This window comes from Solea solea, chromosome 9 (assembly GCF_958295425.1).
Source record: "Solea solea chromosome 9, fSolSol10.1, whole genome shotgun sequence".
NCBI classification, from domain to species: Eukaryota; Metazoa; Chordata; class Actinopteri; order Pleuronectiformes; family Soleidae; genus Solea; species Solea solea.
Genome location: NC_081142.1, coordinates 125494 through 142868, shown reverse-complemented (window position 1 = coordinate 142868; position 17375 = coordinate 125494). Strand labels below are relative to the sequence as shown.

At 39.0% G+C, this 17375-nt stretch overlaps 1 protein-coding gene across 1 annotated transcript; it reads left to right on the top strand.

Annotated features, from left to right (window-relative positions):
• Positions 1 to 14034: 14034 nt before the first annotated feature.
• sox14 (SRY-box transcription factor 14) lies at positions 14035 to 16356 on the top strand. The gene has a single exon (XM_058637977.1). The coding sequence runs from the start codon at positions 14773 to 14775 to the stop codon at positions 15487 to 15489; it is 717 nt and encodes a 238-aa protein (XP_058493960.1). The 5' UTR covers positions 14035 to 14772; the 3' UTR covers positions 15490 to 16356.
• Positions 16357 to 17375: the final 1019 nt, after the last annotated feature.

The following is a 17375-nucleotide window of genomic DNA, read 5'->3' as shown; positions in this document are numbered from 1 at the left end:
CTTAAGGCGAGACTGAGATCAAATTGACCATGAAATCTATAGCTTGGAATTAAAAAGTTTGCAAAAAAGCGATGAGAGAGAAAATAGGCACATGAGGTGTGATCAGGAGAGTCTCTGTGAAAATGCTAGGGTTAATTTGCACATCAGTTAAATGCATAATTAAATGGCCAAAGATCTGTTTGTACAAAGGAAACCCCGTTAGCGGAAAATGTAATAAATATCCGAGATGATTTAAGATATGGTTTTCAGTTTGTTGTGTTTTCACCCTCTGTGCCTTTGGCATTACACCAATCTTTCTTTTTTCAGCAGGAGTTTGCTAATTGATTGTGGTAAAATCAGAGTAAAAGCACCTTCACATATATGTGTGTGTACATATATACATATATCCATATACATATACATATATATATATATATATATATATATATATATATATATGCACACTATTTGGACAAAAGTATTTGGCCACACCTAAGTTAAGTATTGAATTCAGGTGTTTCAAACAGGCATTAGTCTAGGCCCCTTATCTCTAATGAAAGGAAATCTATACTTCCAACTTTGTGGCCACAGTTTGAGGAATGATGGTGTAACAGTCAGACTTCTTCAGAGAACTATGGTGGCCTTCACATCCCAGAAAGGATGTCATTCCTTTTCATCTGCATCGTAAGCTTCAGCATCGAACCATTCAGGCTGTCAGCACAACATGGCGAGCGTTGTAAAGCAAGGCCCTTGACTAAAGTGCAAATAAAAGTCTTATTCTGATAGCCATGCAAACCATGCAAATTTTTATTTAAAGTCGATATACACTTACACGGACATTCATGGTAGTATAATTTTGTCAATAAACACTACTCCTACACTACTACACACTGGACATTCACGTGTGATATATTCATGCTCAAGTGATTTTGATCTTCTTGACGTCTCCGACTAGACTTTTTATTTGTCCTTTTCTTCAGCTGAACATCACACACAGTTTGTTTACCTGTGTCTTTGGTCACACACTTTTGAGACTTGTTTGAGATGTTAATTGTGAACGAATACCACAGCCAAGGTTAACTAATGTCTTAAGATGCTGTTATTGTTGGTGCATTCAGGGACTTCCTTTCTATCACTTCTATCACAATCTATGGTATGCTTTGGAAAACCTTCGCCACAGTTTTTCAGTAATTATTGAATCATCATATGTTAGTAACAGCTCCAAGTTGATGTGCAATGTTTGCCAAACTGCAGATGTTGCACTGCATTGCTGAAGCTATTCATTAGCGAGTGACACAGATTATGAATTTTCTTTGAGATTCTTGATGATCATCATATGCCGGAGTTAAAGCGAGTGTATATGTGAAGTTTGTCAACATAACGAGAGTCATGGCTCTTTTGAACTTTTAAAATGACAGATCATTTATTCCTGCGTCTGTCAACACTATATATAGAAAAATAAAGTTACTGTTACAGGGCAGGAACTTTGAAGCATGTGCAGAGCGTCTACGCCAGTTTAAGTCCAGTTAAACTCTATCAGCTCAACACAACTCTCTCTGTGTTTCTCAGTATGCAGTGTGCAGGTGACTTTCCCACAGTGCACTGAGTAAACTTCACCTTCACTGATTCGTCACCTTTGTGTCACATGACCTCCTTCCCAGAAGAAAACAAACCACCATTGTAAAATGCAACGGGTAAATTGTTGTGGCAGGACTCCCAGTGGATGTTTTCACGTCTTTTATGAACTTTTTTACTATGGTATGATGTTGATGAGTTATGATGATTCTCCTTTCCTGGGTTTCACTACAGTATGAGACACCATCCACATCAAAGTGGAAGAGTCTGGACCAGGATGGAATCCAGTGCCCACAGAGGCTCCTTTGTGCCTCATGCTAATAGAGAACAAAGAAGGTCAAAACCTTACGCTGCTAAAATAGATTCACCAAAACAAATTGTAGTATATTAGCTTGGAAGTGACATGGAGGGAAAACTGACGAGGGTGTTTTTCTCGCGGGCACATGGATGTGTTTCCCCCACACCATGAAATTTGTATACTTGGCTCCTTAGAAAACAATTCTTGCTGGTGTGTTGAGCAGCCTTCCTGTTTTACTTCACACACACACACACACACACAGAGTGACACTGGCAGAGTGAGCGAGTGTGAAGCCTCTTTAATTGCCTTCGGTCACCCACAACGTTGAACCGGGGGGCGCCGACGTGCACGCAGCTTAGCAAAGGAGCCGGGCCGAGGGCCCTGATAGATATTTTATCGCTCCAAGTTAACGCGTAATGAATTCCCAAAGTGAAATCTGTCACTTCAAAAATAAAGAGGGAGGCAAATTAAAAGGGAGATAGAGAGAGGCGGCGGAAGAAAGGAAGTGGAGAGGGTGACACAGTTTTAAAATGCCCTATCTTTTTAGCCATCCCCGGTTTCTCAATGGAATAAAGAAAACTCAGCCTCTTTCTTCCCCTCTTTTCTTCTCCTCCTCCTCTTCTTTCTGTCTCTCTCCCTCCTCTATCTCTCACTCTGCTTTTCTGAGGGGGAAAAAAAATTCTCATGAATGATTTATATGTGTCTTGTTATCAGCAATGATTTCTATAGACCCCGACGCATTCACCAAGACATTTGTGGCGTAATTGTTAATTTTAATGCCATAATGGCTTCAGATGGGAGCGCTGATTAGACATTTATTACACAATTAAATGAAACATACTCAAGGATCACAAAAGGCTTCCGTAATTATTTCAGGCCATTAATAAAATGGGCATTAAATTATATTGGACACAAAAGAGAAGTGAAATAGATTTCCATTAGAGCAATAGAGGCAGAGAGAGGAGGGTAATAGATCCTGCCTGAATTCACTATGAAATTAATTGTTGCCCAGCCTATTTCCACACACAGTGGAATAAATGAATGAGAAAAGAAAGGGAGAGAAGAATCGAGTTGGTGGCCGAGAGAGAGAGAGAGAGAGAGAGAGAGAGAGTGAGGGAGGGGAGAGGGGTTACATTAAGAACCTCTGATAAAAAAGCTTTTGTTTGACGTACAACAATGGACCCTCCATTCGAGAGAGAGAAAGAAAGAAAAGGAGAGAAGAAGGAGAGAGAGAGAGTCTGACCAATTTCAATCCACACCTCCAGAGTTCTGAGTCGAGGTTATATTCACTTTTCTTGACTTTTGTTTGCCGTCTAAATAAACAGTTTTATCAAAGATCAACCCGTGAATGCTCACATCTAAATGTGACACTCATGAAGAGGCAGTGTTTGGGTCATAAGTCTGCTTTAAAAACATATATATATGTATATATATATATATATATATATATATATAATAAAAGATGGAGAAGAATAAGGGAGAGGAGGGTTAGAATAAATGCAAATGACAGGAAATCAATCTTCCTCTTTTGATGAATAAACGACTCGCTCTGGCTGTAACATGATGGAGGTCAAGTTTGATATAGACTCATGCTGTGATTAAATCACAATCTTTGTCCTTCAGGAAATAGAAAAGGTCAGCGGTTTATTTAATTATCCCATAATAACAGGAAGGAAACATATGACTCAGTTATGATGATTAAATGCATTCACCAGTTATTGATACAAGCCTTGTATAGTTTTTCTTTAAAGTAACAATCATCATGTTTACACAGACTGAACACAGAAGCGATGTGCATTTCTATTTTAGATATTCACTCACTGGACACACCATGATTACACATAATTGTTTATTTCATATTTGGTTGTATTTCTGTTTTCTTATTTGATTGGTCGATGTATTTTATGTGATGAAGTTAAATCATTGTTTCTCCAGGTCCATGAAATCCTTGAAAGTTTGTGAATTAGAAAAAAACAAAGTATTGCTTTTGGTGGCTCTGTGTGCTTCCGCACTTGCTTGTAATAAGAGCTACAGAGGCTTGTCAGAATTTGTGGTAGATAGTTGCCCAAGGATTTTGACGTGGATGTGAACGCACAAAACTTCTGAGTCAGACACTCTACCGTTGCACACACATAGGTTGACAGAGGCTTGGTGTGTGAATGAGTGAAGTCTGCTATCTCTGACTGCCTTGTTTAAAAATCACACGGGTCATTGAAAGTGCTGAGATTTTGTGCAAGAAGTGAAGTTGATATTTAGGTAAATGTCTCCCGCTACCGAATTGTCCTTGTTTATTACGACGCCAATCTGCCCTCATGTAAATCAGGGCAGATTACATGATGTCTGGGAAATGAAAATTCCCAAAGATTTCTGGCTCACTGAAGAAAATCACAAAGAGGACGCCATGGGCAAAGCGTGCTTACAGGTTTCCCTGCATCTTAAGCTGTGTCAGCACATTCGCTCCTTGAATTTGAGGGAATTGGTCCTAAAAAGTGCTTGGAAAAGTGCTTGAATTTGATGTCAACCAAGGTGTGAGAACGCTGTGAAATATAAAATTGATTAAATAAATAAGTCCAATCTGGAAATTGCCAAAATGTCACCTGACTTATTTCCGTGACAAAAGAAATGGTTAACAAACCAAAAAAAGTAGGTTGGCAACACGAAAATTCCAAAAAAGGTCCATTGAAATTCAATATAGCAATTTTATGAAATTGCGAAGATTTGTGACTGACTTTTCATTTAAGACAAATAAAATAACGTGAACAGAATGCTATTTTTTCCAGCTCTGAAGAGGAAGATTATGACATTTAAAACCCATCAAAGCCTGACACACTGTATACACGACAGAGACTTTCCGAATCCGTCTCCAGTGGGAACTTTAAATTGAGCTGTCTTTTGAATGAGTGGTCTCCTGAGATGTAAAAGTGCAACAAAAAAAGAAATGGAAACTGATATTTCACAAGGCTCAAACACATCATTCACCAAAATTAATTAATCATTCGCTGGTACAGATTTGGTTTTTCTTTCCGCCTTTTTCCGTCAATTGCTTTGACTTCAAACGCCTCAGTGTTTTGTCACCATCTCTGTTTCATTCATTGCTTTGTATTTGAGTTGTTTTCGATCTGAAAGCACCTTCAGTTCTGCTCCGGCTGCTTTTTCCTGCCTCATCATTCAGGAGGCAAACGTCCATAAACAGAAAAACAGAGAGAAAAAGGTACCGGAGGGAGGTTGATTGATGTGTGTAATTCTGCCGAGTATTGATTTTCAGTCTCAGTTTTGAATTCATCACATGACTCTCATCTTCAAATCCATGGGTCCCCGAATCACCGGTGCTCCTACAGTGAGACACAAACACGTAGGATTCTGGTAAACAGACATATTGAAATTACAGTTTTTACAAAACATTTTCAAAACAGATTTTACATTTTTGCCAGAACACTCCAATTAAATTATGTTCCTAACATAACAATACACATGGTTGTTGTTATTATTATAATATGCTTATGTCTTAGTGAGCATTAAATAAACACTGATTTCATCAATTCAAGCATCCCTATCAAAAGTGTTTGTGTAGTGTGTAATGTTTTAGCTTCATGACAGTCAGTGTGTTCTGGAAAAGCATTCACGGTACAATATACTGAATATGGGCAACACAAATGTTACCTATTTCACAGTTTATGGAAACAATCTGAACTTTCACCAGTTTAAGTACACAAAAGAGTACATAGATACAAAAAGGAAACATAAATGAATATTTAACAGGAATCACTTCTTTTATACTCTGAAATGTGCAACATGAGTGAGAGTAACCAGGGAATCAGGGTGTTGCATGTTGGAGGTGCTTGATTCTACGACTCTGTATTGCTATTAGCCTCCATCCAACACTCCCAATCCACCCTGAAAGTGTCCTCTGATCACACAATCAATATATGGAAGCTGTTTGAGGACACCATGTGTCCTCCGGATGCATTCAAAACCACCTCCTCAGCTGAGGTCCTCTGATCTGTGGCCGTTTCAGATGTTTTTACACTTATCAGCGCTCATCTTCTTCTTGTCCTGTCCCTTATGTTCTCTTTTGTTACACCAACTGTCCTCATGTCCTCCTTCACAACATCCTTTGTCCTCTGCACGTGACCAAACCGTCTCAACCTTGAGTCTCTTATTTTATTTCCAAACTGTTCAACCTGAGCTGTCCCTGGAAGATGCTCATTTCAAATCCTGTCCATCCTGCACACTGCCAACGAAAATCTCAGCCTCTTCAGCTCCGTCACCTCCAGCCCTGCTTCATGTCTTTTAGACAATGCAACTGTTTCCTCACTAATCAGTGGTCATACACTGATTCATTTGCACCCGCCGCCACAATTTTAAAAATACAGTGCATAAGATTATTGGTGAGATTTCCTGTTGAATATAGCTCACCACACCCTTCCCTTCCATGTGTGTTGGAGAACCTATGTAGCCTTCAGTTAGCATCAAAACTCTCTGACCTAGCTCCTGACATGAATACAAAAGGCTCATTCTGGCAAAATGAAAAACAACAGTTCATTGTGTTGTGACTACTTATAGAAACATCACTTTGCCCTAATTGTCTCAGATTGTGTGTGGTCACAGCAGACGCATCCAGGCTACATTTTAATGTCGTACATCAGGCTGTCCACATGCAGTAAGATCACTGAGTACAGATGTTAATACCAGGTTTGAACAGGCCCTAAGTGAGTAACGGGTCATAAATCAAGTCCTCAACTCTAATATCATTTTAAATACACTCATATGTGCAATTGAATTGTGTGTGTACTTTCATTTGTGTGTGTTTTGTGTGTTTTTAACTGAATTACAGATATTGAGTTGTACTTTAATCTTTTTCCTGACATTTAGATATTTATAACTTCCACAATTTGCCACTTGTATTTCACCTCTGGCCATCGGCGCTGTCATTCAATCCAATTTAACTAAAGGTTTTATACTTCATAACATATCATGATATTTTTATAGTTTTTTTTTTTAAAAAAAACATGTTTTTCCAGTAATTAAAATGGACTGATGGAGCCTGAATGTTAATGTCAGGCACATCACTCGTCCACTGATGAGATATAGCTTCAGGCTATACGGAGAGGTAATGAGTGAGTGTAAATGTGTCATTGGTGTTATCATCAAGGTTTTACTAAAAAAGTTGTAAGACAGCTGTTACTTAATTGGAAAATGTCCCCCTACATTAAAAAAACATGGTAGGTAACCGTGAATATCTTTAGTCTTGCACATCATCATCCACTCTTCTTCTTCTTATTCATAATTCTCATTATTTGATTGTTGCCTCAAGCTTTTAATGGTATTTAGAAAGAGGAATTTCTTTCAAATAATAATAAAAATAACGCATGTGTCAAATCAAAAATAGATGAAAGTGGAAAATATATCAAATGAAATTAAAATAGAGCTAAGGAATGGTTGATATTGATAATCGGTTGGTTTAGAGTCAGAATACTCATTGAGTTCTAAATGGTCTCTTCCTGTTTTTTCTGGACGTGATGACCACTCAAAGCATATTCACTCACACATTCAATAGATCGTCAAAGCGTCTTTTCCGTCTCACATCTGTCGTACACAGTCACACACTCACCCACGCAGCCACCAGCATCCTGCCCAAAGTAACATCCGCACACAGACTAATAGAGTCAGAGATTGTTTTGTTTGTTTTGTTTTAATTGTACGAGGTAAATTCATGATTGAACTAAAATATCAAACTTTAATTTTGGTCTTTCTTTGGAAGCAACATTTTTAGGGCTGAAAATGGAGAAAAATTGAGGAAAATGTCCACTTTCCGTAATTACAGGCACAGTGAGATGTATGAGGGAATTGGGCTTGGAACTGAAGGGGTTGCCGGTTCGCATCCCCACCAGGTCAATGGGCTGGGCTACCCCTGAGCAAGTTACCTAATCCCAATAATGGGAGGGTTGTGTCAGGAATCTCCACTGTGGCGACCCCTGGAGAGGCAGAAGAAGGAAAAATAAAATAAAGAGATAAAATGTTGATCATATTCTTAACATAATGGTAAACAAACCTCAAACCATCATCCTGTGGTTAAAATTAAATTGCAACAACAAAAACAATCTTGTTTTCAGAAGACTTGTACATGTTCTAGTCATGTAAAATCAACTTACAACAGTGTACATGATTAAAATGTTGCATGGTGTTTTGTTTAACGCGCCCTGCACATTAGCCTCAAATAAAAGTAAATCTAAACAATACACAGTAAAATCAGTTTCTTCTTTGTCCTCTCACTGGCAGCCACGTTTTCCAGTGCCCTCAGTGTCAGCACTGATGTCAGTGCCTCATACAACCACACTTCAAAGAGCCTGAACTATCCCTTTAAGGGCCTGTCGGGTTACTAAAGTCCAGCGCACGTCAATAATGGGACACAGCGGGACAGATATGAAAGCACGGGTCCAGGAGCGTCCGTCTATAGTCTGGACACTGTTAGCGCTGCTTCGGGAGTCGAGGTCAGTCCTCGATCTTGAGCTGGAAAAAAGTCAGATGGGACTCAGGGAGTTCTGTCAGGCAGCAGCGGGAGCTTGAAAGGTCAAACACTGGTTGACATTGGAGCTGTACCTTCTGTATAATGAAGTTCAGCAGGATTGCTGTCGCTCTGAGGTGTCACAGCAGCAGCAGCGTGGACGCGAGCTTTCTCCAAGTCTGACACATGAAAAGCAGCCGTGAACCTGTTTGCCTTGGGCACAGAGGTGGTTGGTTCTCCGGGGAACGCTGTGAGGGAACTCTGAGGGAAATATGAAGAAATATTCACACCCTGGAGACGACGTGGATTCGGATTCATTACAGATCAGATCTGAGTGTTCACATTCATAACAAGTGACTTTCATGTCCTCTGAAATGACACCCATTGATCAAGACACCAGTCATAAGAACCTGGTCTCCTGTTTTGAAGCCTTTAGATTCATGACTTTGACTGGTGGCATGCTTGACACTTTTCGACTCTACTAATTTTTACTTTTCCATCGGTGATAGTACCTGGTACCTGCTGCTTTTTTTTTTAGAACCTGCTGTGACGAGGTTTCAACTCGATACCAAAATGTGACGTCAACAGACTGCCGGTCACTGAATGGTCCCCAAGGAGACCAAAACCTGGTCCTAGTGAGGACCTGGTTAAACTTGGGGCTAAGATTAAATGGTGATTAGGTTAAAGTTAGGGTTATTAACTAGTAATGAGAGAAGTGAGGGATAACTTTGTTTGTCCAAATGATTGGGAATCGATGTAGATGAGTGAGCTAACACACAGTATAATTACATTAAGCTCTGACAGTAAACATATTAATGAATGGTGTAAGATCGTATTGAAATGGTGTCCAGTTCTAGTTAAAGGTCCAGTGTTTGAGAATCAGTGACATCTAATGGTGACACTGCACATTACTGCTGTAGAAACATGGAGGAGATGATGAAGATGGCGGCCTTTACAAAGCAAAGCCTTCGCCTCAAGTTCATAGAGAATGAATAGAGAAAATGAAGCCGTTTTTATGCAAACATTACAACAAACATATTCAATTTCTGCAAATTAGCCCTCCTTAATGTTACACACTGAGCCTTTAAATTACATTAATAACAAATACTGTAACAAATGATTCCCACACATTTATTTCATGTTTTTGTTTCGTCGTCGTTCCAGTTCTAGTTTCAGTAAATCTTATCTGGTGAGTCACAGTCTCCTGCTGTGAGAGTCTGGATTTCCCTCTGCTCTAAATGAGTTTTTTTCCCCCTCCTAATGAAGGTCAGGAGAGAGTCACATCTTTCCTTTTGTGATAATTTATCCCTATCTCCTGTTATCACAGTTTTGCCTCTTTAATCCTAATTGTATTGTATAATTGTGTGATGTGGACCTGGTGGTCTTTGAAGTATTGGCCCTATCCTTTCATTATTACCTGATGCCTTCAACCTTTGTGGGGGGTTTTCCCCCCCCCCTGCATGCTCTGTACCAGCCTGTGTTAAAGAATAAAAGAGGGAGCAGCTTAAACCTTTTAAACATTACTTCAACCACCATAGATATGATATATATATATATATATATATATAGATATATATAGATAGATAGATAGATAGATAGATATATGTGTATATGTTCTGTACTTTGTGCCCCATGCTGATAATACATCTAACATATGTACTGCTCAGTTCACTGATTGTTGGTGTTATGTGTTTTAAAATGATTTATTATGAGTTATCAATAATAATAATAATAATAATAATAATAATAATAACTCAACGATAAATTAGACCATTCCCATATGTACCTTAATATCTGTATCACAAGATGAAATATACTGTAACCATGAGCAGCATCATTAGGGTTTGTGGGGACAGGCTTAATATATACTTTTAGAAAAGAAGAAAGTTAAAACTCTTTGTAGCACAGTTGGAGATTCATAGTTTAAAATGTCTAAAATGCCTAAAATGCCTTGGACTTATATCACAAACCCCAGTTTGTGATATCGGTATTGGAAACAAAAAGTCATATAGTGCAATCCCTAATGTTAATCATATCACTGCTGTGGTTTTCCATTTTGATGTTGCACTTGGTCAAACTGCAATTTTGATTTTCTTGTGATTAAGTGTGCAGCAAAACAAAGAAAATGGCCAAGAAACATAAAGAATGATTGAACACTCTATTAAGGAAAATAAGCCTCTTCAACCTAATGTTAACAAGTTATATAAGGACATTTTTTATAAGTTGATGCTCAACTTATGTCACTTAAATCTCACCAACTGAAGTAAACTTTGTAAACCATTTTTCCAGTTTATATATGACTAATCCACAAATATCTATTTTTATACATATTTAGGTATATATAAAACTAAATATTATAAATAATATAATAATAATAATATAAACTAAACTTAAATTACATGAGGACAATTTAACATTAACATTACTTGCTAACTTTAGTTCAAATTAAATCATTGGTGTCGTGTTAACTGCTTTGATTTCCAGTGTTTGTGTAAACCATCAACATCTACAGGGTTCATTCATTTAATGAGTGCAAATTTGCTCTATATATGACTAAAAGTGTACATTAAACGCTTTATAGTTTCTTGTCGTGTTATTTGACAGATCCTTCTGTGGGAATCAATGCGTTGGAGTTTTATGAGAGTGTTTGCATAATATTTCTCAATGTTCAGCCTCACATTTGATTCCATATATTTAACTCTGTTATAGTGTAGTGACAAGGCTGATGACACTGAGCCTCATATGTGCAGTAAGAGGCGGTCAGTTTTAAACATGTTTTGTTGGTGGTGTCATAATCACGTGTCTGACATGTGCTTATTCCACGCAGGGAATGAAAGAAAAAAAAAACCTTCTTCTGTCAACTTGTCTTTGTTTCTGATAACATATTTTTAATGAGATTAAAAAAAAGCCATAAAAAGTCAACTCCAGCTTTTAGGAAGTTTAGGAAGGGAAGCACGAAAGTGAGTGCTGAAAGAAATCCCTCATAGTGCTTCAGGACCATGGACAGTTCTGGTGGGGGAGCTTGTGCGTGTGTGTGTGTGTGTGTGTGTGTGTGTGTGTGTGTGTTCATGTATTTGTCTCCTCTTCAGAAACCAGTGGTCCTCATGGAGAACAAAACCTGGTCGTAATAAGGCAGAACCTCATTTCTGAGGAACTGGTTACATTTAGTGCCTGAGGCGTGTGTGTGTGTGCGCGCGCGCGTGTGTGTCTGTGTGTGTGTGCAAAAGCATGATGGATGAGCACGTGTGTCCTCACGTAATCCGTGGAATTAAAATATTTTTTGCAATTATATATCTTAATCTTTATTTAATAACGAGCATGACATATATGTATACATATATACATACACAAATACAGTATATATATGTATGTATATATATATATATATATGAAGATGGGTGTAAGTTATGTCATGATGTAAAAACTATTTTTATTCCGAATATGAACTCTATTTAAAGACGTTTTACCTCTGTAAAACGTCTGTAATATTGTGAGGGGATGGACACACACACACACACACACACACACACACACACTGCCGGTGATGGAAATAGTAATAATAATAATAATAATAATAACATTAATAATAATAGTCATTCCCCTCATTGACAAATCAAAACCTATTGCATTTCTCATTATCCGACAGAATTGTCGAGGGAACTATGAGGCGCGCATTTATTAGACAATCAGGTTTTGAATAAGAAACATAGGCTGACTTCTCCCTGGTGAGGAGGAGGAGGAGGAGGAGGAAAGGAGGCTGTGCCCCTAAAAATACCCCCCCCACCACCCAAACCCCCGCGTTATCTTAATCATTGATCTCAAAATGAAGCCGAAGCTGCAGCTTCAGGAGCCTGAACGCCACATGTCAAATTGCATATAAATGTGTACTGTTTATGTATCTATGTGTGACAGATGATACAAAATACAAATTGTAATAGCAAAAAAATACACAGCGCAAACATGCAGGACATTTACCTGACGGCTGCAGATGAACATCACTGACCAGCGCGCGAGGATTCTCTCTCTCTCTCTCTGTCTGTCTGTCTGTCTGTCTGTCTGCATCAACGGAGCAGGAAAAAATAAAATGAAAAAAAAGCTGAGGTGACATTGTTCTCAGGAAATTAAATTATAATGATGTTGTTTTTGCGGGTTTATTGGTGACATTGTAATGGAGATCTTGTGGTTTGGAAGTTGCCGAGAAGTGACGCATGCGTGCACGAGGAGACGGAGAGAGAGAGAGAGAGAGCGAGAGAGCGAGAGAGCGAGAGCGTGAGAAATATGGAAACATCACAGGCAGACGCATAAACCCAGTCTTTGTCCCACTGTCGCTGCAGAAATAATAATGAATCTGATTCTGTTAGTTAGACCGTTTTTTTTCTCCACACTGTACTCAATAATATAAAATAATATGAACAATATGCTATTAAAAATTTATAAATATTGACACTTTTCCACTTTTCCTCTGAGCCTCCTCAAAACAACAACAAATCACTTAATATACTCAGGTTTTAGATTTGACTTCCATTCATTTTCACAACCAAACAGAATCCTACATACATATATATATATATATATATATATATATATATATAAAAATATATATATATATATCCTAACTCATCTATAAACAATAACCAGTTATTACCAAACCCTAACATTTAACTTAACCACATGTCACAGCTTACTGCAACCACTAACTCAGACCTCATTAGGACCAGGTTTTGGTCTCATCAACTGGTCCTAACATGCTCATTTTATACCAGGATTAAAAATGGTCCAACTTCCATCTTTTTCCATCTTCCAAGTTGCACTCACGCGCCTATACACACACACACACACACACACACACACACACACACTGTGTGCGCGCACACAGTTAATAGGCCAAATACTACCTTAAATAAATCTCTACTACGCAGTGTGACTATAACTAGAGATGAAGTGTTGTATCTGCAATTACACACGCGCGCACACACACACACACACACACACACACACACACACACACACAGCTTTAATGATCACAGCTGAAGGAATCATATATCACACACACACACACACACACACATTAGCCCGAGGGCCGTGAAAAGAAACAGTGAAATTAGCATTTTAAAACCATCACTCTGTGCCTCCTTAACACACACGCACGCATACACACACACACACACACACACACTGATGTGCACTAATGCAACAATTACAGACTTTCACACACGGTGACGCCTTCGTGTGTGGTTTATTTTTTCCACGTGTTCTGTCACAACATTTAGGTCCACGACAAGCGCACGTGCACGCATACACACATATGCCTGGACAGCGTGCGCGCGCGCGGCTGTTTGGCCTTGATATTTAACCATAAAGTCTGCGTTTCTTACTGTTTTGTTCCTGCAGAGTTTTGAAATGAAGCTAAATTTCATTGTTGTTTTTATCTTTCTTTTTTTTCTTTCTCACACACGCGCACACACGTGTGTTTAGGATTTAAAGTTTTTAATGAGGTTGAAGGTCAGTGTGTATTTTCATTCATCACATGAGGAAGGATGAACACACACACACACACACACACACACTGCACTCGTGCCTTCTCTCTTTGTTTATGTCCCTGCACTAAAGCTCATATACATACACAGCATATGATTATTATAATATTTTTTGGGGTGAAGGTGTTCTCTCTCTGTGCGCGCGGCGCTCTCGCCGCTGATTGGCCGCTCAGGTCGCTGAGTGAACGCCCTGCAGATTATGTCAGATTGCGTGCAGAAACCAAACCAGCCCAGCCTTTGAACTTCACCGCTTTTGGCTCGTATTCACGCTCTTCCGCTCATTTCCACGCAGCAGCCAGGTGCTCCACGACAAACCTCAGCGAGGGAGATATACAGAGAGAAAGAGAGAAAGAGAGAGAGAGAGAGAGAGGGGCAGAGAGCGAGCGCGAGGGAGAGTTTGTGCGTGTGTGTGTGTGTGACAGGAGGGAGGAAAAAGAAAATAATAATAACACTCAACACTTTTACGACTCGTGCAAACTGGCTGCGGAACATCGCTTTCACCTTTGTGGATTTTGTGCGTCCTGCGTGTGTTTTTGTCTCACGCTGACTTGTAACTGGACTTACAAGCGCGCATCAGCGTTTCAACTCTGGGAAATCACAAGTGGATGATTTATTATTTCTGTTATTTCTATTTTGTTTTTATTTTTTTGCTCCACTTAGACTGTGAAGATCCCAGACACGGGGCATGACTGGTTTCTGGCACCTGGACAGGTGAACATATATATATATATATATTTATATATATATGTATATATATATATATATGTATAGTTTTCCTTGCTGCTGCAGATAAGAACTTTTTTATTGTTGGAAAAAATAAGACAACAGCAAAGAAACAAACAAACAAACATTGGCGGATAAGAGTTTGATTTGTGAAGATGTCAAAGCCTGTTGATCACATCAAGAGACCCATGAACGCATTCATGGTGTGGTCCCGGGGCCAGAGGAGGAAAATGGCTCAGGAGAATCCAAAAATGCACAACTCCGAGATCAGCAAGAGACTGGGCGCAGAGTGGAAGCTGCTCTCCGAGTCCGAGAAGAGACCGTACATCGACGAGGCCAAGCGACTGCGCGCTCAGCACATGAAGGACCATCCCGACTACAAGTACCGACCCAGGCGCAAACCTAAGAACCTGCTCAAGAAGGACAGGTACGTTTTCCCGCTGCCTTACCTCGGTGACACGGACCACCTGAAGGGGCTGCCAGTGTCCGCCGCGGACTCCCTGCTGGGCTCCGCGGACAAGGCGCGCGCCTTCCTGCCGCCCACCTCAGCCCCGTACTCCTTCCTGGACCCGAGTCATTTCAGCTCCAGCGCCATCCAGAAGATGACGGAGATGCCGCACGCGTTGAGCACCAGCACTTTACCGTACGCGTCCTCGTTGGGATACCAGAACGGCGCGTTTGGCACGCTTGGGTGCCCGAGTCAGCACACCCATACCCACCCGTCGCCCACGAACCCCGGCTACGTCGTGCCGTGCAACTGCACGGCCTGGTCGGCGTCAAGTTTACAGCCGCCGGTGGCCTACATACTGTTTCCAGGTATGACCAAGACTGGGATTGACCCATATTCATCCGCACACGCCACTGCCATGTAACCTTTAAGACTGTCGTCTTTTTAATTCCACTTGAAAACTGAAAATGCATGTAAATATAAACAGTTAAGAGGCATGAACACTTACAAACTGCCTTGGACAAAAAAAAAAGAAAATAAAAAAGGAAGATTTTTTTCCCCCCTGAAATCCAACAAGTTCCTGAGACTCTGGATGTTTGTGCGTTTAAAAAAAGGAAGTTGAACTGTAATAAAATGTAAATGTTATAACATTTTATGGCAAACAGAAAAATGGGGAGGCCTTGAACTTTATTTATTGTGTACATTTCAACACTGATAGGCTGAGTTAAAAAAAAAAAAATGTGTCCATGATCAGAAGTATATAGGCTTTTATTTTGAAAAGGAAAATTGGCTTGCAAAATTAATAGCATCTTTATTTCCCGTAAAGGCCACGCAGTATATGAGTATTCCACATTTTCCGATGTTCTGGATTATATTAGGTCAAAATCAGATGGATTACATACGGGTTATGTTGTTTATTTTTATCAAATAGCAGCGGCACACACGAATATTTAACATGGCACGAGACAAACCATCCCAAATGTTTCATTCTTGCTTTTTTTATTCTGTGGTTCAGTGCTGATATAGTCACATGCGTCATTTAATTTTAATTTTATTTTTTATTTAAATTAAAATTTATTTTATGTTGTTTTTTGGAGGATAACTTCTATTTGAACTAAGGAGTTGTATATGTGTATTTTCTATCTAAGATTGGTAATTTAAAAAAAGAGAAAAAAACAAGCTGTCATGTTTGGAAATGATAATGTATCGAGAAGGTGATTTTACCTCCTGATCTTTGTTCACACTGGTGAGCGGAGACGTTTCCAATAAAGACAATCTGTCTTCAACCATACATCCAGTTCCTGTATTTGTAGGTGACACTGCTCATCACGTGTGTTTATACAGAATACATAAAAAAACATCTTTAATCAAAAAGAAAAAAATAATTATTTAGACTCAGATCAAACGGAAAGTGAGTTTGATTTAAGAAAATGTTTTTAAATGGACCGAAACTAATCAATAGCATCGACAGGCGATAGACTGATCAATAACGTGACGTTTTTCAGAATCAGATTCTATTTTATTATAAACACAAATATGATTTAATTTTTTTTGTACACTGCATTAACAAATAAATTAAAGACAAGATTTAAATCTATCTTAAAAATAAATTAGAAGTTTAAATCAGATTAAGAATTAGCCAAATTAGTCAATGCAATATAAAAAAATAAACCTCATTTTCAAAATAAGTCTTATAAAGAATGGTTTTAATACGTGCTGCATGATCTTATTTTATGAAGTTCATATTTAATTATTAAGCTATTTTTAATATTAAAAATATCTTTTGCTATTATTATGATTATTGTTGTAGAGACAGTGACTCAGGGTTGAACCGGCTATTTATCTTAAGTTTGACAGCTCAGCACTTTTGTTTTTTTTCCCCCGGAGGCTTTTTCCCGCCAGTCGGACTTGTCTGACTGCTTAATGACACGAACGAGAGAGAGAGAGAAAGAAAAGAAAAGAAAAGAAAAGAAAAGAAAAGAAAAAAGCTGCTGCTGCTGTTTAATTACACGTTTAACAAATAGAACAAAGTGAACGTGACGTGGGTTCTTCTTCTGTTTCAGTGTGTGAGAGAGATCAGAGTGGAGTGTGTGAGCTGGCAGCAGCCCAACACTGTGTGTGTGTGCGTGTGTGTGTGTGTGTGTGTGTGTGTGCGGAGGAAAAAGAAAAGAAAAAGGTGCTGCAGCCATTAAAGCTTCATATTTTTTTTATTTAATCCATGAGTCAAACACACACTCGTGTTTAAACCTGCACTAACTTGTGAGTGACGCCTGCGACTCCTCATTCAGACAGTTTAGAAACATCAGGAGT

Coding starts and splice junctions, on each gene's coding strand:
- sox14 (XM_058637977.1), top strand. CDS start 14,773: ATGTCAAAGCCTGTTGATCACATCAAGAGACCCATGAACGCATTCATG.